The 26,150-nt window shown below is 42.7% G+C and overlaps 1 protein-coding gene across 2 annotated transcripts; it reads right to left on the bottom strand.

Moving 5' to 3' along the window:
• Positions 1-801: 801 nt before the first annotated feature.
• LOC306914746 (kelch-like protein 24) lies at positions 802-26,150 on the bottom strand. Of its 2 annotated transcripts, none has more exons than XM_079491931.1 (13): positions 25,994-26,150; positions 15,998-16,080; positions 15,690-15,878; positions 15,379-15,513; positions 15,083-15,274; positions 14,366-14,509; positions 14,082-14,250; positions 13,406-13,528; positions 9,804-9,929; positions 8,561-8,749; positions 8,208-8,348; positions 2,072-2,261; positions 802-1,974 (listed from the first exon to the last, which is right to left on the bottom strand). In XM_079491931.1, the coding sequence occupies exons 2-13, from the start codon at positions 16,076-16,078 to the stop codon at positions 1,797-1,799; spliced, it is 1,857 nt and encodes a 618-aa protein (XP_079348057.1). In that variant the 5' UTR covers positions 16,079-16,080; positions 25,994-26,150; the 3' UTR covers positions 802-1,796. The 2 variants fall into 2 exon arrangements, with proteins under 2 accessions (XP_079348057.1, XP_079348058.1); XM_079491932.1 differs by having other exon boundaries at positions 8,561-8,716.

The following is a 26,150-nucleotide window of genomic DNA, read 5'->3' as shown; positions in this document are numbered from 1 at the left end:
TGTTTGTCCACTTCTATGACGTGTCTTTACGAAATATGACCTCGTCTGTATAAACTACGTTTCTCTGCACTTATTCTTATAGTTCTTCTTATTCCATAATTTACCTTCATAACAAACTATGCATTTGTCATGGAATGCTGAATCGGCATATGTTGGCATGTTCCCATTATGTAGAAATAAATGGTCATTAATTGACACAAGATGAGAATATAAACCTTTATTTTACAATAGATGTATGGCGAGTAAATACACATGTAGCTTTATGAACGTGTGAGCAATGAGTCCTTATCACCACTAGATGGAAGCGTAGATGTGCTAAACAACAGGTCTCTTTCAAACAAAATGCTTGTTCTGGGAGTTACTGCACTGAAAGAGAAGGCCCCGCCCCTCACCTCTGATAGGCTGGCCAGGAGCAGCAGCATGGGACGCTGTGTCCATCTCACTCACTGCTTCCAGACTGTGGAGTCACAAAGATGCCAAAAGCCGCGAGCGGCAGGCGTCTCTTACGGTTTTTAGACAGCTGGTGGATGGAAATGAAGCTCCACCCACACGGCAATTTGCAGCGTCGGCGAAGAGTTTCCGGTTTTCTCGCCTGCCGCTCGCGGCTTTTGGCATCTTCGTGACTCCACGGTCTGGAAGCACCTTCTCTCCTCCCCATCTCTTTCATCTGAGCAGAGCTTCTGAAGTCAACTCAACTCACACCACCATCACAACCCAGTGAGCTGGTCTGAGCAGAGCTTCTGAAGTCACCTCAACTCACACCACCATCACAACCCAGTGAGCTGGTCTGAGCAGAGCTTCTGAAGTCACCTCAACTCACACCACCATCACAACACAGTGAGCTGGTCTGAGCAGAGCTTCTGAAGTCAACTCAACTCACACCACCATCTAGCCGCAATTTGCAACTCTAGATTTTTTTATAATGGGATGAATCTAGAGTTGCAATACCCTCCATTGACTCCCCACTCATCCAATTTGGTTTGTGATCTGCTTGTCTTAAACAACATTAAACTCACAAACATTGCAGCTGTCTGTAGTCCAAGCTTGAATTATCCTCTTTCAATCTGCCGAGCTTGTTTTTCATAAAAATCCCCCGTAGACATGTTATGAGCTACTTTCTGTCAAGACATCGTCGGCAGGTGATTATTTTTATAAGTGTTGCAGTTTGGAAGCACTCGTTTGTGTTAACGGGTCGCGCTGCTCCCTCCTGCATTATGTGCAAATTCGAAACTGGTGGTAAGCACTACGCAGGGCCGTTCAGTGACTTATGGCGAGTGCTTCCAAACTCCAGCACTTAGAAAAAGAATCACCTGCACAGAATTTATTGACAGAAAGTAGCTCATAACATGTCTACGGGGGATTTTTATGAAAAACAAGCTCGGCAGATTGAAAGAGGATAATTCAAGATCAATTCAAGATAATTAGATCAATCTAATCTAATCATATTATATACACATCTCTATTCTGTCACCTTCAGGATCTTAACGATTCTGGTTTGTTAACGATTCCCTCTTAACGGTCAGATTCCTTGACGGTTCCCCTTTGATGAATCTTATATTTATCAAACATTTTAATGAAGGCCAAAATTATACAGATTTGTTTAAACACAATGTCTACAACTCAGAGTTATGTCAGTCCTTGATATAAAAATAAAAAAGTTTGAGAACCACTGCTATTGTAATTGTCTAGCAGACATGAAGTCCACATACCAGCTCTGACAGTGTGGCAAACTGGTTCCAAGTGTGATGGAACAGATTCCAGCTCCTCAATGCTGGTTCCGGTTCCAGACCCCAACCCTAGTCACCATCAGAATCATCTTCTTCATCATCATCATCATCTATGGGTTGACCGTGATCCCTCCTCAGCTTGAGAGACAGAGACACACATTCGAGCTTGAAGCGAGCATCAGCAATCTCTCCCACAGTTGTCCACATGTCCGTCTCTTCACAGTAGCACTCGATGTTGCGGATATAACTACACAAAGAGACACAAACAAACAGCCATGAGAGAAATCTCTGGTGTGGAAAGAAGACACATTTCCCCAGACATTCAAGGAGCAACAGTGTCATACTTATCCTCGTCATCGTCTTCACCCTCATGGGAGTCTCGCTCTCCTAGAACGTAGATCTTTCCATCCACCACAACCATTTGAACCGTCGGCCAACCGCGTTCCATTTGCATGGAGGCACACATGGTCCACTGGTTGGTCTGGGGGTTGAAGCACTCCATCGTATATTCAATTGAATTATTACTCCAACCACCTATAGACAACCAAGAATGAACAGGATTAGTGTGTTTTATTATGAGCCCAAACTATAATGAAGTTTAAACTATAATGAAGTTTAAGTGAGTCTATTATGGAACTAAGATCAGTGGTGGAATGTAACTGAATACTTTTAGTGTACATTTAATTTACTTGAATGTTTCCTTTTTCCCTTTTTTTAAGAGGCAAACACTATTTATTTTTTTGCAATTATTTGACAGTTCACTACTTACTTTTAAAATGTTGGGGTGGCGAATTAGGCTTATAATAAAACAGCGATATAGCAGAAGATGCAAATAGTAGAGAGAAACGCATAGGCTACTTGGATTGGTCTTAATTAAATTAAGCTTATTTTATTTAACAATAAACATGTTCATTTCACAGAAGTGTAGCAGCCTTCATGAAAGCAGTGACACAAAAAAGTAGGCATATGATGATAAAACGGCAAAGTCAACAATGAAACAGCGCCTGCCACAGGCATTAGCCTACCTCTCAAATAAAATAAAAAAATATATAATCCAAAGCAGCAATTGTAAACGCAAGGCATTTTGCTTCTCAACCCATTTTGGGTGGGAACCCCTTTTGGTCTTAGCATTATGTTATTATTTAGCCATTGAAAGCAGATCTACAAGCTCATAGCGCGCCACTCGGTGGCGCGCTATGAGCTTGTAGATCTGCTATTTTTGAATGATCGAAGAACGACTGACAGAAACATAGCTTTTTTTAGAAAACTGTCAGGATGTAGAAGACATTTTTAGAATCTGATCTCAGGTCAAAATGGGTTAAAATTGAACTGAAACTCAGAAAAAAACACCAGAAAAAAAAAATAGTATATGAAAGCCTTTTGAAATGTGTATACTGTAGGTTACTATTGGAATTGCATTGCAGGTGCTGCCAAATAAGTAATTAGGCCTCATGCCATGCAGTCAGTTGCGCAAATATAGGTCAGATCAATTAGCAGAGCGGAGCAGCTTCTCTGCAGCACAATGACCAGCTCTTCTTAAAGTTTACTTACTTTAATAATATGACAGTGTTGGATCTCCAGACAAACAAACCTTGGATTATAATTATTGGATTATAATTCTTCTTTCTTCAAACAAACAGCACGAGCCACGAGGTAAGAAACTAATTCTTCACTGTCCACGTGAAACCCATGGGCAGCTGTGTTCTTGGGTCGCATTCCCATCAAAGTAGCTTATAATACCACACTATAACTTTGTGATCAACCTTCTTAATTTGCTTATTTTATTTGTAAAAAGCAACACGGTATTAAGACATGGCAGTATAATAGTATAATATTGGTGCAAAATGGAAATATGTAATTAAATAGTTAATGTCAATTAAAAGGAGAGAGAGAGAGAGAGAGACGTAAAGCCCCCATTTCAAAGAATAAAAGGATGCCGTCTAGCGCGAGGCTTCGCAGGCGCAACTCAAATCAAATAATCATTTTTATATTGTTAAATTATGAGGCACATTTACCTCTATATCAGGGGTGGGCAACTTTGATGATGAAGAGGGCCACTAAATGTACACACTGTGGGCTTGGAGAAGATGCACGCCAAAGGGGTTGTAGTGGCAGCGGCAGGGAATCAGGGATGGATAGAATCCTCTTCACTACAGGTGCCAACTTTGGATAATGTGGCACATTATTTTTCCACCACGACAGTGGTCGTGGACTTCTTTGCATATTTTAAAATGCAACCATGTCACTTTTGACTTATTTTTCTGCGTGGACGGCATGACTGTAGCTGCACTTGTTGACTTCCTCGTTAACACGTGAGGACGGAGGAGGCGTTGCGAGGCACAAGCATGGCTCGCTGACCAAAATGGGCCGCTTTTTAAAAATAGAATAGTCGATTTTTTATTTCCAGATCGATTCCCGTGCTTATCGAACGAATGTTGATTAATCAATTTTTTTGGGTCAGCCCTAACCACACCTAACATTAAAGTGATGAATACATTACTTATTCCAATTAAATAGTAAAACTGTGAAAAGGGCCATTTTGCATATTGAGTATTTTTATTTTTGGTATTGCAAGCACCTTTTAATTGTATGCCTATTTTGTTTGTTTGTTTGTTTGTCATGTTTATTTCGAATATGCAATAAAATAAATAAAACAGAACAGTTTTGTATTTCCTAATTACAAGGAAAAACACTTAAAATAAATAGCTTAAAATATAAGAAAACAAAACAAAGAAAAAGACAAAAAAAGCATATCCGAAAAGGAGTGAGAAGAAGTTAAAAACTTATAAACTCCCACCCCTCTGTAATTTAATAATTACTCGCTGACTTCTGTGCTTCAACTCAATATAAAAATTAATATGTTAATTTTGATATACGAAAAGAAAACTGTATATGTACATACAAATATGCAGCGCATATACATAGTATAAACATAAATTGAATACACATATCCAAAATATCCATTTTAAACACATAAGCACCTGAATTATCCATTTTCCTCCTCCCTGTATCTTGTGAAAACCATATTTTTATACCTTACTTTAAACAGATTGATGCTAGAACATTGTTTTTGCTCATCCCTCAAATTGTTCCAGTGTTACACCCCTAATCGAAACACAAAAACTTTTCATTGTGGTATTTCTGTTTAACGTTTTGAAATTAAAATTATCCCTCAAATTATAACCCCCGTCCCTATCTTGAAACAAATTCTGAATGTTTGCTGGTAAATTGTGGTTCCTAGCCTTATACATTATTATTGCTGTTTGATAAGCTACTATGTCAGTGAATTTTAGCAGTTTTGACTGTAAAAATAGAGAATTTGTATGTTCCAGATAGCTGACCTTGTGAATGGTTCTTAATGCTCTTTTTTGTAGTATGACTAGCGACTGAACTGAATTTTTATAATTATTTCCCCAAACCTCAGCACAATAATGAAAATATGGTAATACTAATGAACAGTAGAGAGTGTGAAGTGACTTGAGATCGAGAACCTGCTTTGCCTTATTTATGACTGCTATACTTCTAGCAACTTTGTACTTAACATTAGTAATGTGTGGTTTCCAGCTAAGCCTGTCATCTATTGTCACTCCCAGAAATGTATTTTCATGGACCCGGTCAATAGCAATCCCATCAATATTTATATGTACCTGTGTGTTTGTCCTGTGATTACCAAATAGCATAAACTTCGTCTTGCTCACATTTAAAGATAATTTATTGTAATCAAACCATAACTTTAATTTACTTAATTCTTCATTGATGTCAACCTGTAGTTTATCCAGATTATCACCAGAGCAAAATACATTAGTGTCGTCTGCAAAAAGTACTAGTGACAGCAGCTTTGATACTTTGCAGATATCATTGATATAAAGAATAAAGAGTTTGGGCCCCAGTACTGACCCCTGGGGGACACCACAGGTAATTTCCAGACAATTTGAGCATTCATTTTATTGCAATGCCTCTGATACCAATTTTCTCCAGTTTTTTTACTAATGTGTTGTGATGGATAGTGTCAAAAGCTTTTTTGAGGTCAATGAATATTCCTATTGCATACTGCCGATTATCAATTGCGTCTGTGATTTTTTCTATAGATTCCATCAATGCCTGAGATGTTGATCTGTTCTTTCTGAAACCATATTGACTCTCTGAGAGTCAATATGAGTCCAAGAATGAATCTAGTCTGCTATTAAAAAGTTTCTCCAATATCTTTGAGAATTGTGGCAGTAATGAGACAGGTCTGTAGTTTGTGAAGTGATGTTTGCTCCCATTTTTATATAGAGGAATGACCTTTGCTATTTTCATTTGGTCTGGAAATGAACCTGTTTGGAAAGATAAATTACATATGTGTGTAAATGGCCTAGAAATCCCCCCAATGACCTGTTTGACCAGTGACATGTCAAATTATAGTCTGTAGATGTTTTGTTTTTACTGTTTTGGACTATGTCCAAAATTTCAATTTCCTTCACTTCACTCAAGAACATTGAGCAAGGATTTCTATCAACCATTCCCCCCACATGTTCACCATCTGATCCTCGATCCTGAATTTTTCTGCCTAGATCAGGGCCCACATTAACAAAAAAATGGTTGAAGCGATCTGCCGCCTCCTCCATATTGTAGTTTTCAATGTCATTCTCAACAAAATATTTAGGTAAGCTGTTTTGTTTGGCACCATCTCTTATAATACGTTAGTTCTTATCTAATTTATTCTTAAAGTATTCTTTCTTGCTTATCCTTATAATACAAGTTAACTTATTTTTATATTTTTTATATTTATCTTCTGCCACTTTAGTTCTCTGTCTAATAAAATTCCTATATAATGCATTTTTCTTTTTACAGGCATTTTGTAGACCTTTAGTTAACCATGGACAATTATTATAAGTTCTTTTTCTATTGTATTCCTTGATTGGACAATGCTTATCGTATAATGATCTAAATATTAATATGAATGTGTTATATGCATTGTCCACATCTGCTTCCTTGTAAACATTATCCCAGTTCTGTGCCATTAATTCCTGTTTTAACATACTAATTGATTCATTGGTCATTATTCGTCTATATAGTTTTTGTTTGTCTATCTTGTTCCTATAATTGCTATCAAATACTGTAAATACTGGCAGGTGGTCTGTAATGTCGCTGATTATTAACCCACTTGTTTTATTGTCAATTACATTGGTGAATATATTGTCAATGAGAGTGGCACTATGAGATGTAATTCTGGTGGGTCTAGTGATGGAGGGAAGTAGGCTCATACTATGTATTGTATTTATAAAATCCTCAGTACTTTTATGGTTGTTATATTGTAATAGATTAATATTGGTATCTCCACAGATAAATATATTTCTGTTACCTATTCCTGAAAACATGTCTTCCATCCACTCTCTAAATGTATCAATACTTGAATCCGGCATTCTATATACACAGCTGATCAATACATTTCTCTTATTTTCTATATAGATCTCAATTGTAATGCATTCAAGAAGATTAGTAACCACCTGTGACATAGCCTCTACAATCTTAAAATTAAAGTTTGAATCAACATATATTGCCACCCCTCCTCCATTCTTACTCAGTCTATTAATATAAGTAAGTTCATAGCCATCCATCTCAAAGTCAAGTCCTCTTTCATTATTGAACCACGTTTCAGATATTGCTATGATGTTAAATGGTTGCGAGAATGAATGTAAAAAATCCTTTATGCATTTGAAGTTTGCATATAAGCTTCTACTGTTTATGTGGATAATTGATAACTTCCCGTCTGGTTTGACGTTGTGATTATATTGTTCCGTGGTGTAATATTTGCAAGTGTTATTTATGCTGGAAAAGAAATTAATGTCCGGGTCAATGTTTTGCTCCATGTCAATTATACTGTGATCACTGTTATCCAATGTATTTAGTTCAATGTGATCATAGTCCCTTATCCTCTGAATTAGGTGACTGCTGTCACCTGATGATCTGTAGTTGTGTGTCATGGTGTGTTGTTACCTTACAGTCCAATCACGTCCCAGTCTATTCCAGAATACTAGTTATCGTACTCATCCAGCTCTTCAATGTTTCGGATGACCACCACTTTAGCGTCTTCAGGGCTCCCGTTTAGCTTAATGAAAATCTTGCAACTTGCAGTCCAGGTGCTTTGAAGTTTCCCTTGTTTCTTGAGATAGCGTGCTTTTTTGGCGATATCAGCATTGTGTTTGGTCAAGTGCTCGTTCAAATAGACATTTGATCCATTCAGCTTTTTCCATTGTTTTAATAGTGCGATCTTGTGCTTTCTGTTGACAAACCTTAAGATGACAGCTGGTTTGTCGTTGTTGTCGCCGTTTTTCCTGGGCAGTATATGGCATGCCTCGATGTTGTTACAGTCCACGTTTGTACTTTCTCTCGGGTATAAAAGTATTTCAATATTCTGGTATCGCTATTCTTAAGTAAAAATAAAACAGAGTACTTCTTCCACCACTGACTAAGAGCCTTTAAGTAGAGATATGATACCTGTAACGTAGATCTTTCCATTCAGAACACAAGCAGCTGGTTGTTCTCGTGGAATCTGTATAGGAGCGAGTTGTGTCCACACAGATGTTTTATGGTTGTACTTGGCCACCTGGTCACGTAGCTCACCACCTCGAATGTGACCTAGAGTCCAGGAGGACACAAACATCAAAACATTATTCACTGTCAACAGGAGAAGCATGGATACATAATAATAACAAAGGATTTGTACATTTTCAGTGAACCATTATGCTTGACATACACCAATCTGGGAACATGAATAACACAATCTCATGACACCCCAACTGCACAACACCTACAGGCTGAACTTGCAGGTCCATCAATCTGTCCCATACCAATAAAATAGAGATGTCCATCCAGAGCGACCACGTTACAGCAGTCATTATCGTAATGCTCTGCCACACCGACAGACTCCATGAGCTGCCAGGAGTCTGTGTGCGGGTGGTATTTTTCCATTGAGTCTTCACTCTTCTCACTCCCTCGGCCCCCGACTGCAAACACACATCCATCCAGCATCACCAGGCCTGTGAACATTGAGCAGGGAAAACATAAACATGAAACTGCATAAATATTATATATGTTATAATTTGGCATTCTTATACACATATATACACTAATACATTCTGGATATCATGTTTGAGGAGCTAAATCAACCCTGCCTCCAATATTTCCCATTCTGTGTGATGTCAGGAATAGAAGTAGTATTAACTCTCTGCTGCCTGACCACACCACTGCTCTAATACAGGAATATACATTTACTTCATATTTAACAATAGTAATGGATCCACATTTATTGCGACTGTAGGACAGGTTGCATTTACTATGAACACCTGCATCTCCCGGTACTCACGCCTCCATAATAGGGTGTGGTGTGGGGTGTGGAGGGCGTGACCATATATTATATGGTCACGCCTCGTGACATCACACCTCCATATATGGTCACGCCTTGTGACATCACACATCCATATATGGCCACGCCTCGTGACATCACACCTCCATATATGGTCATGCCTTGTGACATCACACCTCCATATATGGTCATGCCTCGTGACATCATGCACCACATATGGAAATATGGTGAAAAAAATATATGTTGATCTGACCTCATCAAACCCTGTACACTCAAGACACGCTCCATATATGGCCAGTACAGAATTCATTCCATATGTTGATCTGACCTCATCAAACCCTGTACACTCAAGACACACTCCATATATGGCCAGTACAGAATTCATTCCATATGTTGATCTGACCTCATCAAACCCTGTACACTCAAGACACACTCCATATATGGCCAGTACATCATTCATTCCATATGTTGATCTGACCCCCCCACCATGCCAAAGCGCCAGCGCTCACCCAGCAGTCTGCTGTCACCAAGGGCTTCTCGCCCCTCAGGGCATCTTACTGGTAGGTCAATATTACAGTCAGTACAGTATGTACAATTATCAACTGGATCCACTTGTGATGTCATTATTCTGCAGTTGGAACTCTTACATGTTGCTACCTGTACAGGTGCCTCTGCTAGTTTAATGAATTATTTATCAAATTACATAAACTACATGTTGCCAATCTTACTGAAACAAAAGCGTGGCTCATTCATGGGAGCCATCCTCAACCATGAGTTATGGTGAACATCATAGCGCCACATCTCTCTCCTCCCGACGATATCATCATAACCTCCAGCCAAATACAGACTGGAACCTACGGTGGAGAAAGAGCAAAATTAAAACAAGTTATACCTTGATTGTTAGAATAAATGCTTCTAGACCCTGTAGCACTGTGAGATTCACAAGAATGTAAAGTGTGTTCCCAGATTGACCAAAAGGCTACTGCGAACGCAGCGAACGGCTGCCTGGTATCTTCATCCTGGCTGGAGAAATCTAACTGGAGCAACGTTCATCTGCCGGGACTCAGCAACTTTGCAAAGACATCTCATACATGACATAGTAGCAGGAATTATGTTAAATATATTGAACCGAGCTGTCTTGTGTGAACGAGCCGGTCCATTTGGTTACACTACCAAAGTTAGTGTCTACAGCCAATCGGCTCACAACCCGAGCAAAGGGACTTTTTTTTATCAACGCTGACCTGCGTGATTAAAGTGAAACGATTGAAGCGACTGGAGACAAATATATCTTCAGGTTTGAACGCACCTTCAGATTCTACGTGCAAGACTGACCCAAAGTCTCACTTCCTTCCTGGACTACATGCTGTCTCAGTAACGGCCTATTCATAGTCTGGATTTTCGGTGGTGAGGTGACCACTGCTCCGGTGGTGACCATTTTCCTGCCTACCAGTAGGCTATAGTAGTAGGCTGCTATAGGCTACATTTCCCAGCCTCACTGTGGAGACATATACCATTGTAGATATAAAATTAAATAAACACTGTGTTTGGGTTTGGGTGTCAGATGACAAAATAACATAACGTTGATCCACAACAGTAATGGGTCTGCCCTGTCCGTTTTTATACTCTAACTTGTCCATTCCATCGCGGGCCGTCAGAATTATGCTTCCATTTTAGTCTTGCAGTGCGTTGACTGTCGGAGATATCAAATAATTAAATACACGCTGTATGGTTTCTTTCTCAGCTGACAAAATAACATAACCTTCAGCAACATTCCCAAACACATGTATGCTCTGCTCTCTACCTGTCCTCAAACGAGCATGACGGTGTAATTAAAATAATAATGGTCAGATCGCATACAGACATTTATTTACTGCAGAGAGAACACATGATTGACTGATCACTCGTCACTCTCGTGGTGTTTTTCCCCCTCTCCCTGGTTCCATAAGGATATGTCCACATGTCTTCTCTCCCTGGTTCCATAAGGATATGTCCACATGTCTTCTCTCCCTGGTTCCATAAGGATATGTCCACATGTCTTCTCTCCCTGGTTCCATAAGGATATGTCCACATGTCTTCTCTCCCTGGTTCCATAAGGATATGTCCACATGTCTTCTCTCCCTGGTTCCATAAGGATATGGCCACATGTCTCCTCTCCCTGGTTCCATAAGGATTTGTCCACATGTCTCCTCTCCCTGGTTCCATAAGGATTTGTCCACATGTCTCCTCTCCCTGGTTCCATAAGGATATGTCCACATGTCTCCTCTCCCTGGTTCCATAAGGATATGTCCACATGTCTCCTCTCCCTGGTTCCATAAGGATATGTCCACATGTCTCCTCTCCCTGGTTCCATAAGGATATGTCCACATGTCTCCTCTCCCTGGTTCCATAAGGATATGTCCACATGTCTCCTCTCCCTGGTTCCATAAGGATATGTCCACATGTCTCCTCTCCCTGGTTCCATAAGGATATGTCCACATGTCTCCTCTCCCTGGTTCCATAAGGATATGTCCACATGTCTTCTCTCCCTGGTTCCATAAGGATATGTCCACATGTCTTCTCTCCCTGGTTCCATAAGGATATGTCCACATGTCTTCTCTCCCTGGTTCCATAAGGATATGTCCACATGTCTCCTCTCCCTGGTTCCATAAGGATATGTCCACATGTCTCCTCTCCCTGGTTCCATAAGGATATGTCCACATGTCTCCTCTCCCTGGTTCCATAAGGATTTGTCCACATGTCTCCTCTCCCTGGTTCCATAAGGATTTGTCCACATGTCTCCTCTCCCTGGTTCCATAAGGATATGTCCACATGTCTCCTCTCCTTGGTTCCATAAGGATATGTCCACATGTCTCCTCTCCCTGGTTCCATAAGGATATGTCCACATGTCTCCTCTCCCTGGTTCCATAAGGATATGTCCACATGTCTCCTCTCCCTGGTTCCATAAGGATATGTCTACATGTCTCCTCTCCCTGGTTCCATAAGGATATGTCCACATGTCTCCTCTCCCTGGTTCCATAAGGATATGTCCACATGTCTTCTCTCCCTGGTTCCATAAGGATATGTCCACATGTCTTCTCTCCCTGGTTCCATAAGGATATGTCCACATGTCTTCTCTCCCTGGTTCCATAAGGATATGTCCACATGTCTTCTCTCCCTGGTTCCATAAGGATATGTCCACATGTCTTCTCGTCAAGTAAGATGTAAACATTGAGAACTGTTTTGACGTGAGGAGAGGGGAGGCGGCTATCAGATCAGAACACCGAACATTTTCTAACGGCGAATAATAATAATACCACTGTCGATCCAGAGCCATAGAGTAGAAGAGTTGTGACAAGTCAAAGATAGTAGAGAGATGGAAGATGGTGTACTGCAGTGACAGTGTACACACCAGTGTCACTGACAAGCAAACTTACGAACTACAGACTGGCAGCCAAGTAGCCTAGCATCCTAGTAGCCTACATGGAGGCAAGAAGATGACGCCCAAATAAGCCAAAATCCTACCGAACGCGTCACTATGCCCTCCAACCTTAGCCTGGCTAATAAGCCAGACTAATATCACACAACACTGTCGCGGTATATTAGTCTGGGCTGGCTCCACTTGGATTTAATTTCCCGGGGGGCGGGTTCAAACATTTTCTCTTTGACGCAATTGGTCAGAGCTACTGTCAGTCAAAAGTCTCAAGCATTGAACGTCACTGTACCAAAGCCCGCCCATATTGCATACCGTGTCCCGATTGGTCCGACCTGTTCTCGGTTGTAGGAAAGAGGCGTGCTACTGAGCCTCGCCAGACCGTAATCCGCTGGTAGGCAATTTTTTTTTGCCAACGGCTGATTCGGTCTGGTTTATTAACCAGGCTACTCCAACCTATCCACAAGGAGCAGTGTACCATAGCATTATGGGAATTGTAGTCCAGGAAGGAAGTGAGCCCATTGTCTGTGGCATCATGGGCACTGCTCTAAAAATCTAAAACCACAGATTACACACATAAAGACCCCAGGAAAGTGTTCTAAATCTTCTAAACCTCATTAACATGTATATTTTTGCAAAAAGGGGGAAGTATCCCTTTACTATTTAGCCATTGATTATATATTGGTTATTATTAGATTATTATATCAGTGTTTATTCTTATTTAAACTACTAGTCTTTGTGTGAATGTGCGATCATGCATTGAGCTTGTCTGGAATTGCAATTGTGTTTTTATTTTATTTAGTTTTTACATTTTTTTAAACACATTTTAGTGGTATAATAAAATGTGCCCTTGGGCTTGAAAAGGTAGGTTACCACTGCATTACAGGTCCTAAGTTGATTGACTGTGATGGTAATCCTCACCTGATGAACACACAGCATAAGAGTTCATTTGACAGGGCAGTCGTCCAAGAGTCTTCCGCTGATTAGTCAGTGGATCGAAGCTCTCAACTTTTTTAGTATTTCCATTTCCCAGCATCACAATCACTTCAACAAACAGAGGAGAAGGAGCAGGTAAGACAGAGTAGATTTAAGAGTTGAAGGAGAAACCAAAATGTATTTGAGCTTTCAGTGTGGCAGCCCCAATCCTCTGGAACTCTCTCCCCATGGAGAGTAGAACCTTCTGGGATAGAGGCTGCAGTGTGGCAGCCACAACCCTCTGGAACTCTCTCCCCACGGAGAGTAGAACCTTCTGGGATAGAGGCTGCAGTGTGGCAGCCCCAACCCTCTGGAACTCTCTCCCCATGGAGAGTAGAACCTTCTGGGATAGAGGCTGCAGTGTGGCAGCCCCAACCCTCTGGAACTCTCTCCCCAGAGAGGCAGCACTACATTAGCAGTCACTTAATGAATCCAGGAGACAATTGGTGTGCATTTTGACATGAATAAAAGCACAAAAGAACGAAATGAGAAATAATAATGGAATCATGATGTAATAACCACTATGAAGCCTGAATAGAAAACCAGTCATATTATTTATTGTCAGATAAGCTTTTTCCAGCATCATCAGGTGCAACATGCATGCATGTGTTCAGCAGGGTACCTGTGATCCTGCCACTGCGTGGGCGTGCTGTGTTAGAGTATGGCTGCTCCCCCTTGGCGTCAGAGATGAACCTCTGACAGCCCTGCTGTTCTTTCACCACATCCAGACTCTCAACCACAGTGTGGAGGTAGGAGGGACTGATGAGAGGCAGACGGATGTGCTCCAACACCTTGAAGAACACACAGAACACCAAGTATTAGTACTACTACAACTGGATATTGGGTGATTAACATGATAGAGACCTCCGATTGTCTTACAAGGTGAGAGAATAAGAAATGCCTGACCTGTCCAAAGCTCTGCTTGCGGGTAGGACTCTTGTCTAACCACAGCATGGCAGCCTCAAACACCATGTCCTCCTCTGGAACATTCAGATGGTCACTGGAGAGAACCTCTGTCAGCCTTTCCACGGAGAGAGAGAGGAACTCTTCCTATTGGTAGAAGAAGAAAAACACAATTAGCTGATAGATGAAGACAAGACACTGTTCCCATACTTCACACTGAAGTCACATTTTCTTGTCTGAAATATTCACTGGTGATATATTAGTGTAATGCTCATGACTGTAGCTTATCAATATGCGTGTATCTAATCACTGTGACTGATTGAATGTTTCTACCCAGGTCTGGGTCAGTTGTGATGGTGGGAAGTTGAGTAATGGCAATAAAACAACCCAAATGTATGACCCTCAACCACTGGGGGGCTGCCCTAAGGTTCGACCTCCCGTTAGTTCGACCGGATTAAGGTTGGTGAGGGATGCGTTAAAACGACCGGATTAAGGTTGGTGAGGGATGCGTTAAAACGACCGGATTAAGGTTGGTGAGGGATGCGTTAAAACGACCGGATTAAGGTTGGTGAGGGATGCGTTAAAACGACTGGTTTAAGGTTGGTGAGGGATGCGTTGCTCCCGTGCTTGCGGTTATATTTAGGTTAGAGTTAGAGATAGGGTTAGTAATGGTCGATCTAACGGGAGGTCGGACCAATATCACGCTACCCAACCACTGACCTTCTGGTAGATGACACCGAAGTGTTCCAGAATGTGATCCAAACTGTGTTTCTTCAACATTTCACAGGAGTGGTCGTCGGCACTGCAGTAAAACTCCACACAGTTATTTATGTCCAAGTTACGCTTCATGTATTCACAGCAGGCCTCTCGCACAGACGTGACTTCCAACAGGTCTGATGCTGCTAGCAGAGCCTGGAACAAATGAACACATTAGCTTTATGGGGAACTGATGTTATGTAGGACTAACATGGAGACAATGACTGATGTTTATGATAAATAATAATAAAATACATTACCTGTACATTATCATTACTGATGGAGACCTTAGACGTGTAGGCGTAGTTCACCAGCAAACCAATCATCTGAGGTTCCACTCCACTGATGGTCACTCTGTCCTGTGTGGACTCCCTCATACCAGATGTAAACATGGCCTGTGCACGTTGGAAAGATGAATGGTTGGCTTGGAGTGTCCATAGTTTTTCTTATTTACATTGTTAACTGATTAATTAATTTTGTGTAGAATGATAAATTGATTCATGTAAAAGCCAAGGCAGACTTGAAATGTCATTGCCTTAACACCAGCAGGTCAATAGACGTGTGTATTTACCTCAAAGTAAGGGCTGAAGGAGGCCAGTACATGACGATGGCAGGAGACCTCCTGTCCCTCACAGCACAGAATCACATCACACAAGACACTGTTGAGACGCAGCCTGTTGAGACCCTCTAACAGCTTGTTGGGATGGTGGGGGTCCACAAACACCTCAGCATCCAGGGAGGATGGAGGTACACCGTCCTCCTGAGGTGCAACAACAACAACAACAGCATCCAGAGGGACATTCATAATCAGACAAATAAACTATCAATCTGTGAGTCATGTTGCTGATCTGGTAATGATGCTTGAAAACGGTCACTCACATGGTCAGTGTCCAGTCTCATCCTCTTGGCAGCCTGTGGTGATTCTCTCTGCCAGGCAGCATCCATGATGTTGTCAGCCATGGCTGAGGTGAGGTGGAGAGAGAACACACAACATTACTGTTACATGTGGTTTAACTCATGGCTGAGGTGTGGTGGAGAGAGAACACACTACATTACTGTTACATGTGGTTTAACTCATGGCTGAGGTGAGGTGGAGAGAGAACACACTACATTACTGTTACATGTGGTTTAACTCATGGCTGAGGTGAGGTGGAGAGAGAACACACTACATTACTGTTACATGTGGTTTAACTCATGGCTGAGGTGAGGTGAGGTGGAGAGAGAACACACTACATTACTGTTACATGTGGTTTAACTCATGGCTGAGGTGAAGTGGAGAGAGAACACACTACATTACTGTTACATGTGCTTATGTGACCCACCTAGAATGTAGTCACATTATTGTGTTGTTTTATTTATTTTATTGTGTGATTTGAGTTCGTTTTGAGAGCTGTCACTTGTCAATGTATCTGTATGAGTATTGAGTTCACCTTGGACAGTAGGGGGCAGTATAGGAGCGTTCTACCTTCCCCATGGGTTGGTATTACCTGCAGACCGGAAGCTCACCGTCATTCTATCGAGAGCAACCAGTCTGGAAACAACTATAACGTTCTGTGTGCTTCTTTCTCCTGTTTATCAGGTTGGTTTTGGTGCATCAACTCACTGAATGATAGCTATGTGATTATAATAACATTAAGTACACGTTCTGATGGTGGAGCCTTACTTTAATGTGTTTGCAGGATGTGATTATTGCTTGTGAGTGAATCCAGGGCAGAACACACTAGTTTGGCTGTGGCAATCAATACAAAATGGCGACGTCCATGTGCAATGTTTTATAAGGGAACTAATCCTAGTTTACACTCCCGTTTTTGAGCTCCCGTTTTTGTATGTGTTTTGGTGAATGATGATGAATGTGTTTTGGTGAATTAGGTGTTTTGTAAGAAGTGTGACCAGCTATTTTATTGTATTTGGACATGGTTATGAATAAGTTCAGCTCTCAGGGGTAATAATAAGAATATGTACAGTAGGTACAGTAACTCAAAGGTGTTATTGAATAACTAAGGAAGTATAAGAAGAGTATAATTACTTGAATGAGCATTATTAAAGTGCACTGAGTTAAAGGTGAATATTCCTGAGACAAACAAGACAATGAATGAGGGTCTATTATGGTACTTTATTGTATGTTTTGAAGTGATGAAGTGTACCAGGTTTGCAATGTAAAAGAATATGGGAAGAACATGCAGTATTGTAACGGTGATAATAACTCCAGTGATACAAAATGGTTTATTGTGTATTTTGATGAAAACAGAGTTGGAAATGAGTTAAAATACATTGAAATAATAATACCAGAAACAAAAGAAATGGAAAACAAAGTGAATTTGTGGATTTGTGATCTGTGAAAATAAATTCTATCGAGAGCAACCAGTCTGGAAACAACTATAACGTTCTGTGTGCTTCTTTCTCCTGTTTATCAGGACAATATTATCTGCATGCTTGTCCTAGCTACCTGGGACCTGCAACAGATATTTGGGGGCTCGTCCGGGATTGGCAACGCCATTGATGATTTGACGGTTGCTGATCCAGTGATATTATGAACCCGGAGGCCAGAGTGAAGTCCTGCACGTTACTGAAGTGAGGTGGCGTGTCTGCGGTGCGGCTACAGAGCAGAGGTGGTGTGTCTACAGTGCGGCTACAGTGAAGAGGTGGCGTGACTGCAGTGCAACCACAGTGCAAAGGTGGCGTGATTGCAGTGCGACTACAGTACAGAGCTGACGTGCGACCTACAGGGCCGAAGAGACTGCAGTGCTACTACAGAGACTGCAGTGTTACTACAGAGACTGCAGTGCAACTACAGAGACTGCAGTGTGACCACAGAGACTGCAGTGCAACTACAGAGACTGCAGTGCAACGACAGAGACTGCAGTGCAGAGACTGCAGTGCAACTACAGAGACTTAGTGCGACTACAGAGACGAAGTGACGTGCCGCAGTGCGACGACAGCAGCAAGGTGTCATCACTGCAGGCCAAGCCATGTCTATCGTACGCAAAGAAGTCTTATTCAGCATCAAAAAGAAACTGTACAATCTCTCAGGCACCGAGGCCTATGAGGTTGCGAAGTCCATTGGAACTGATCATGACCAGCTGGAATCCACGGATGAAGAAGGCTGCATCGACCATATCCTTACCTTTATGCATTCTGATGATCTGCTTAATTCTGAAGATGAGGGTGTTGGTCATTTGATGCATTTGAATGATTTAATATCAAAGGTTATGAAATATCGTGAACGTTTTGAATGTCCTGTTCTCATTTCAGATGATGTAGCTGATTCAAATACACTGCCCACTACACAAACACACACTAACCCCACCACTCACACCCACACAACCAAGCCAACTGGGGACATTGAGAAGTTACAAGCCATGTATGAAGAGATAGGCAAGAAATTACATGAATGTACTGTGACTCCCACCACATCTTCTGGCCTGACAACCACAACTGACCCACACATGAACGGCCCAGATGCAAATGACCCAGCAATGACTCCAACCTCAGCACAAGGTGGCAGCCAGCCACGTCACCATAGTGACATCAACCCCACACCACGCCAAGCCTCAGACAGATTGGTCTCCCTACAAGATCTCGCTTATCTCCAGCGAAAAGAGTTCAGGATACATGGGGGCCAAGTAAGTGACACTACATCTGACCTCAGCTACAACAGCTTATGCAAACAAATAGATGAAGGTCTGAGAGAGAAACACACTGAGGGTGAGGTCATTAGAGGGGTGCTCCGTGCAATCAAACCTGGCAACTTCAGAGATATGTTGACAAACAAAGACGACCTGACAGCCACAGAACTCAAAAGCTTCCTCCAGTCACATCTAGGTGAAAAAGGAGGCACAGAGCTCTTTCAAGACTTGATGTGTGCCAAGCAACATGAAAACGAGACACCACAGCAATTCTTGTATAGGATGATTGGCCTAAAACAAAGAATTATGTTCACTGCTAAACAGACAAACTCAGTAGTCAAGTATGATGCCTCCACAATCCAGTGCATATTCTTGAACACTATATGTCAAGGCATAGGAGAGAAGTTTGAAGATGTCAGGCGTGAGCTCAAGCCTCTCCTTGCTGACCCAACAGTATCTGATGAAGCTCTGCTGCGACAGGTGATAAAGACCACAACAGAGGAAAGTGAGAGGAAGCGCAGATTTGGCCGCAGCAGCACTGCCCGTAAGGTAACCCAGGCCCATAGCACCCAGGCTGAACCTGAGGAGAAAGTTAAGAGTGAGGCAAAGGTTAGCACAGTCACTAAAGATGAGACAATACAGAGACTGAGTTCCCAGGTTGAAGCATTGAGCCAGGCAGTGGAGACCCTGAGACAGCTAGTTACCCAGGCTCAAGCACCAGCACAGCGCAGTGTACCAACCCCTTACAGTAACCCTGACCAGCCCAGATCAGAGAGAAGGACCCAGAGACCTTATGGCTGCCAGCAATGTGTCGCACAGTCCAATCCAAATTGCAACCACTGCTTCGCATGTGGAGAAGAAGGCCATCGTGCAATTGGGTGTTTAAATAAACAGAAGCCGTCGGGAAACGGGACCCGGTCAAGGTAGAGGGACAACCTTTGATCGGCCCTAAGCACATGTCCCAACCCCAAACAAGCCCAAGACCAAAGCCAGCTAAGGTCAGTGATGCCAACACAATACAAACTGACAATACAACACAGCCGTGCAAGTTAATTGCCCCACTCATTGGCCGCAAATCCCTTCTGAAGTGTAGTATGGGTGGCTACGCTGTCACTGTCCTGCTGGACACAGGAGCCAATGTAAGCCTAATTGACCGCACGTGGAAGAACAAGTACCTGCCTGGCCAAGATATTCGACCTCTCTGTGAGCTAATGGACAAGGAGCTGAATGTGACTGCAGTCACAGGTGATAAGGTGCCCTACGACGGATGGGTTGAGGTGGTAGTAAACCTGCAAGGAAATGATGACCCAGATTTATCCATCCGTGTTCCCTTCCTAGTGAGTCAGCTGAAACTAGACAGACCATTAGTTGGTTTTAATGTAATCCAAGAACTCATTAAAAGCAATGAAGGCCGACCCAAGCTCATGTCCATTCTGTCCAATCTCCTCGCTGGTGCCATGGAAATTGATGATGCTCGTGCGGAGGCCATAGTGACTTTTATTCAGACTCAGAGCTCCCCAGAAGAGGAGTATGCTGCCGTAAAAGTTGGTTTCAAAGAGGTCACAATTTATTCAGGTCAGGTAGTTCACATTAAGTGCAGGGTACCAGCCAATGTTAACCCCTCAGAGGCATTTTTGTTGTTTGAACCCAACCTCGACAGTGCACAGCTGGAGACATTGAGCATTGGAGCAGGCTTAATGGAGATTCACCAGACAGACAGATCTTTCATTAAAGTGCCAGTGTCAAACCACTCCAGTCATGATGTGACGTTGCCCAGTTTCACAGTTCTAGGCAGCATTGAGCCCATTGACAAAGTCATAGAGACAGACAGTCCCTGCAGTGACCCTAAGAGTATTCATGTAAACACTGTTGACTCCTCACCTCTCCCCAGCTCTAATCAAGTCCCACCCACTGCAGACCTGTGGCACCCCCCAGTGGATGTCAGTCATCTGACAGATGAGCAACAGGAGGAGGTGAAACAAATGTTGATAGAGGAATCAGGAGCTTTTGCTCGCAACGATGGTGATATTGGTGACATCCCAAGCCTCCACATGACCATCAGTCTGAAAGATGACATTCCAGTCCAAAAAACATATGCATCCATCCCCAAGCCACTCTATCAAGAGGTCAAACAGTACATCCAGGAGCTGCTGGCAAAAGGCTGGATTGTCAAGTCAAAATCACCCTTTTCAGCACCTGTAGTCTGTGTCAGAAAACGTGATGGATCTCTAAGACTGTGTATTGATTACAGGCAGTTGAACCAGAAAACAGTAGCAGATCGCCATCCACTGCCTCGCATCCAGGATCTCTTGGACACCCTGGGTGGTCACAGCTGGTTCACCATACTTGACCAAGGCAAAGCCTATCATCAGGGCTACATAGCTGAAGGATCCCGCCACATGACAGCCTTCATATCGCCTTGGGGTCTACATGAATGGGTGAGGATACCGTTTGGTCTCACCAATGCACCTGCTGCTTTCCAGCGCAGCATGGAGGAGATGCTTGTCACCTTGCGTGACGACTGCTGCATTCCATATCTTGACGACATTTTATGCTACTCCAAGTCCTTCGCTGATCATGTTGATGCAGTACGTCGAGTCCTGAGAGCCCTGCAGTGTCACGGTGTCAAGCTGCGTCCCACAAAATGTGAGCTGTTCAAGCCAGAGGTCAGGTATGTGGGCAGGTTGGTGTCAGCTAATGGTGTGAGAATCGACCCAAAAGACATTGAGGCTGTAAAGTCATTGAGGGAGAAGACACCCACTACGGTGGGAGACGTCCGTAAGCTGTTAGGCTTTCTGAGTTACTACCGGATGTATATCCAAGATTTCTCCCGCATCGCTAAGCCAATATATGGGCTGCTGCAAATGAAAGGAAATCCTGATGCAACACAGAGGAAGACAAAGAAAGGTAAAGGAGCTCAGATGCACTCAAAGACACCCATACAGTGGACCGCCTGTCACCAGACCATCCTCGAGCAGCTCATTGACATCCTATCACACCCGCCTGTGCTTGCATACCCTGACTTTGAACTGCCTTTTGTCCTTCACACCGATGCCTGTCAGCTGGGACTCGGTGCAGTCTTGTACCAACGACAGAGTGGAAAGTTGAAAGTCATCGCCTATGGCTCGAGAACATTGACCCCCGCTGAAAAGAACTACAACCTTCACTCTGGAAAGCTGGAGTTCTTGGCCTTAAAGTGGTCTGTATGTGAAAAATTCAGGGATTACTTGTTTTATGCCCCGTCCTTTACAGTGTATACAGACAATAATCCACTGACATACGTGATGAGTACTGCAAAGCTGAACGCCACAGGCTTCAGATGGGTCGGAGAGCTTGCTGACTTCAGATTCAACCTGAAGTACAGGCCAGGAAAAGCCAACGTGGATGCTGACACACTCTCCCGTCTCCCACTAGACATAAACAGCTATGTTGAAGAGTGTACTGAGGAGCTCAACAGAGATGCCATCCATGCTACTTGGGAAGGAAGTGAGGCTGCGAAAAGGCGTGACATTGCCTATGTTGCTTCTCTTAACCTGGCACAAAGTTCAGAGTCACAAGTTAAATCCCCGTTACCGACCATCAGCCAAAGTGAACTGATCAGAGCTCAGAGGCAGGATGCAGCCATCAGTGAGATAATCAAGCTCAAAGAGTCAAGAACAGCACTGACAAATGAGGACAGAAAGAAAGCAGGTGGCCCTGTGAAAAGACTCTTGCATGAGTGGAGTAAGCTGTATATGGAGTGTGACCTGTTGTACAGGAGAGCTGGAGGGCGACAGCAGCTCGTCCTACCTGCTGAATATCGGCCCCTTGTACTGAAGTATCTCCATAATGACATGGCTCACCTAGGATCAGAGAGAGTCATTGGGCTGGCAAGAGATCGTTTCTATTGGCCATTTATGAAAAAGGACATTGAGGCCTATGTCACAAAGCAGTGCCCCTGTATCAAGCAAAATAAACCTGTGGTCCATGATAGAGCACCGATGGGCAGCATCACAACCACTACACCTCTTGAGCTTGTGTCTATTGATTACATGCACTTGGAGAAGAGCAAGGGTGGATACGAATACATCTTAGTAGTCATAGACCACTTCACCAGATTTGCCCAAGTGTATGCAACACGAAACAAGTCAGGCAGAACAGCTGCAGAGAGAATATTTGGTGACTTCTTCACTCGTTTCGGATTTTGTTCCCGTCTACACCATGACCAGGGTAAGGAATTCGAGAACAACCTGTTTAAAACCCTGCAACAGCTGTCTGGGGTGAGTCACTCCAGAACGACCCCGTATCATCCCCAGGGAAACCCTGCAGAGAGATTCAATCGGACGTTGCTTCAGATGCTGAGAACACTGCAAGAAGAGGAAAAGTGCAACTGGAAGGATCATTTACCACAGGTGGTGCATGCATATAACTGCACTAGACACGAGGCCACAGGTTTCTCACCCCACTACCTTATGTTTGGGCGCCACCCCCGCCTCCCCGTAGAACTGCTATTTGGTCTGTCCACAGAAGAGGAGGGTGAAACACCACAAGGGTACGCCGACAAATGGGCTGTGAGGATGAAAGAGGCCTACCGAATTGCATCTGAGAACAGCCAACAGTCCAGTGCACGAGGCAAGAAGCGATATGATCTTCATGTGAAGGGAGTCGTGCTACAGCCCGGTGACAGAGTCTTAGTCCGCAACATGAGTGAGAGAGGAGGTCCGGGAAAGCTCAGGTCCTACTGGGAACAAAGAGTAAACATTGTGAAGGAACAAATAAATGACAGCCCTGTTTACAAAGTGTCTCCAGAGACAGGTGGTGGAAAAGTCCGTACTCTGCACAGGAATCTCCTTCACCTTGTGAATGACTTGCCTGTGAGTGTTGCTGAACCGTCGAGGAGCCAAGCACTGACTAAGGAGAGACAAGGGAATGGGAGTCGGGTTGAGAGGGATGCACAGAGAGAGGCATTCCAAAGCAGTTCTTCGTCTGACTCGGATGATGATGTCCCCAGGGCACAGTACTGGCTTAGAGTAAGGCCGGATGTTACAACCACACATGTGCCTCAAAGGAACCCTATGACTTCTCCATCCTTACAGGAACAAGCAAGGTTGACTACACCAGCAGGAGAGCACAGACAGCATCCCAGGTTCACAGAAGAGGAACATGAACTGATGGAGCAAGAACAGATTGAAGATGATGAACAAAGTGAACATGAATGTGAACGGACAGCAGACTATGATGGACAGAATGCAGAACATGAACATGACCAAGCCAGGTATGACACTAACCATGACAGTCCTGAATCCCCTCAGTGTGATCCAGGCAGGAGGCCAGTGCGAGACAGGAGACCACCCAGGACACTGACATATGAGTCTCTTGGTCAGCCATCCTACCAGCCAATGGGGTCAGTCAACAGTATTGGACTTGGGGGACCACTAACATTGCCAGCATGGGGAATACAGTCAGGCCCAACACCACATTTCCCACCATATCCCACACACTACCCAACACTGCCATACACTGTCATGATACCATACACTGTCCCTTCCTTTGCATACTGACTTACACACAGACATGTACATACAAGGTTTGATTTGAAAAGAAAAAGTGTACATTTTGAGAAGAGTATTTTGTATTTTGAATGCCGGGAGTCATTTTCTTTGTCGGGGAGCGTGTGACCCACCTAGAATGTAGTCACATTATTGTGTTGTTTTATTTATTTTATTGTGTGATTTGAGTTCGTTTTGAGAGCTGTCACTTGTCAATGTATCTGTATGAGTATTGAGTTCACCTTGGACAGTAGGGGGCAGTATAGGAGCGTTCTACCTTCCCCATGGGTTGGTATTACCTGCAGACCGGAAGCTCACCGTCATTCTATCGAGAGCAACCAGTCTGGAAACAACTATAACGTTCTGTGTGCTTCTTTCTCCTGTTTATCAGGTTGGTTTTGGTGCATCAACTCACTGAATCTACACGTTCTGATGGTGGAGCCTTACTTTAATGTGTTTGCAGGATGTGATTATTGCTTGTGAGTGAATCCAGGGCAGAACACACTAGTTTGGCTGTGGCAATCAATACAAAATGGCGACGTCCATGTGCAATGTTTTATAAGGGAACTAATCCTAGTTTACACTCCCGTTTTTGAGCTCCCGTTTTTGTATGTGTTTTGGTGAATGATGATGAATGTGTTTTGGTGAATTAGGTGTTTTGTAAGAAGTGTGACCAGCTATTTTATTGTATTTGGACATGGTTATGAATAAGTTCAGCTCTCAGGGGTAATAATAAGAATATGTACAGTAGGTACAGTAACTCAAAGGTGTTATTGAATAACTAAGGAAGTATAAGAAGAGTATAATTACTTGAATGAGCATTATTAAAGTGCACTGAGTTAAAGGTGAATATTCCTGAGACAAACAAGACAATGAATGAGGGTCTATTATGGTACTTTATTGTATGTTTTGAAGTGATGAAGTGTACCAGGTTTGCAATGTAAAAGAATATGGGAAGAACATGCAGTATTGTAACGGTGATAATAACTCCAGTGATACAAAATGGTTTATTGTGTATTTTGATGAAAACAGAGTTGGAAATGAGTTAAAATACATTGAAATAATAATACCAGAAACAAAAGAAATGGAAAACAAAGTGAATTTGTGGATTTGTGATCTGTGAAAATAAATTCTATCGAGAGCAACCAGTCTGGAAACAACTATAACGTTCTGTGTGCTTCTTTCTCCTGTTTATCAGGACAATATTATCTGCATGCTTGTCCTAGCTACCTGGGACCTGCAACACTTACACCAACTTTATTATTATTGGTCATATGTTATCATCTATAGAATAAAGAATACATGCTACATCACTATAATATAGTACAAAGCATCATTCATATTACACTGAAGAATACAGGCTATATACTAGCCGCAACTTGCAACACTAGATTATTTTTATAAATGGTATGATTCTAGAGTTGCAATACCCTCCATTGACATCCCATTGATCCAAATTGCATTTCGTGTGTACTGAATATGAAGTGAAATGTTTGTGTGCAATCATTTAATTTACGTATAGTTTGGTATACTTTAAGCTACTATACCTCTTTCAATCCAACCTCAGAGACAATAGTCCATGTGCAAACACTTGGCAACACGCAGAAGTACACCATTCTAATATCAGCCTAAATCCAACGTCCTATAAACAAGCTCTCACGACAACACGCATGTAATGATATGATACAAACATAACGTAAACACAACTCAAATAAACAAACCTCGTTGTTCTGCCTACAAATCCAAAGTCCAACCAAGTGTTCCACAAGTCAACAGACGGACAGCCGCACACAAACAACAATGGAATTAGTCCGTCAAACAATGTAAGTTTCACTTTTAGACGTTTTAAACTTTAACAATAAGATCACTTTACTCCTG

The sequence above is a fragment of the Electrona antarctica genome (assembly GCF_951216825.1).
Source record: "Electrona antarctica genome assembly, chromosome: 22".
Classification (NCBI taxonomy): domain Eukaryota; kingdom Metazoa; phylum Chordata; class Actinopteri; order Myctophiformes; family Myctophidae; genus Electrona; species Electrona antarctica.
This window is presented reverse-complemented; position numbering and strand designations above follow the sequence as displayed.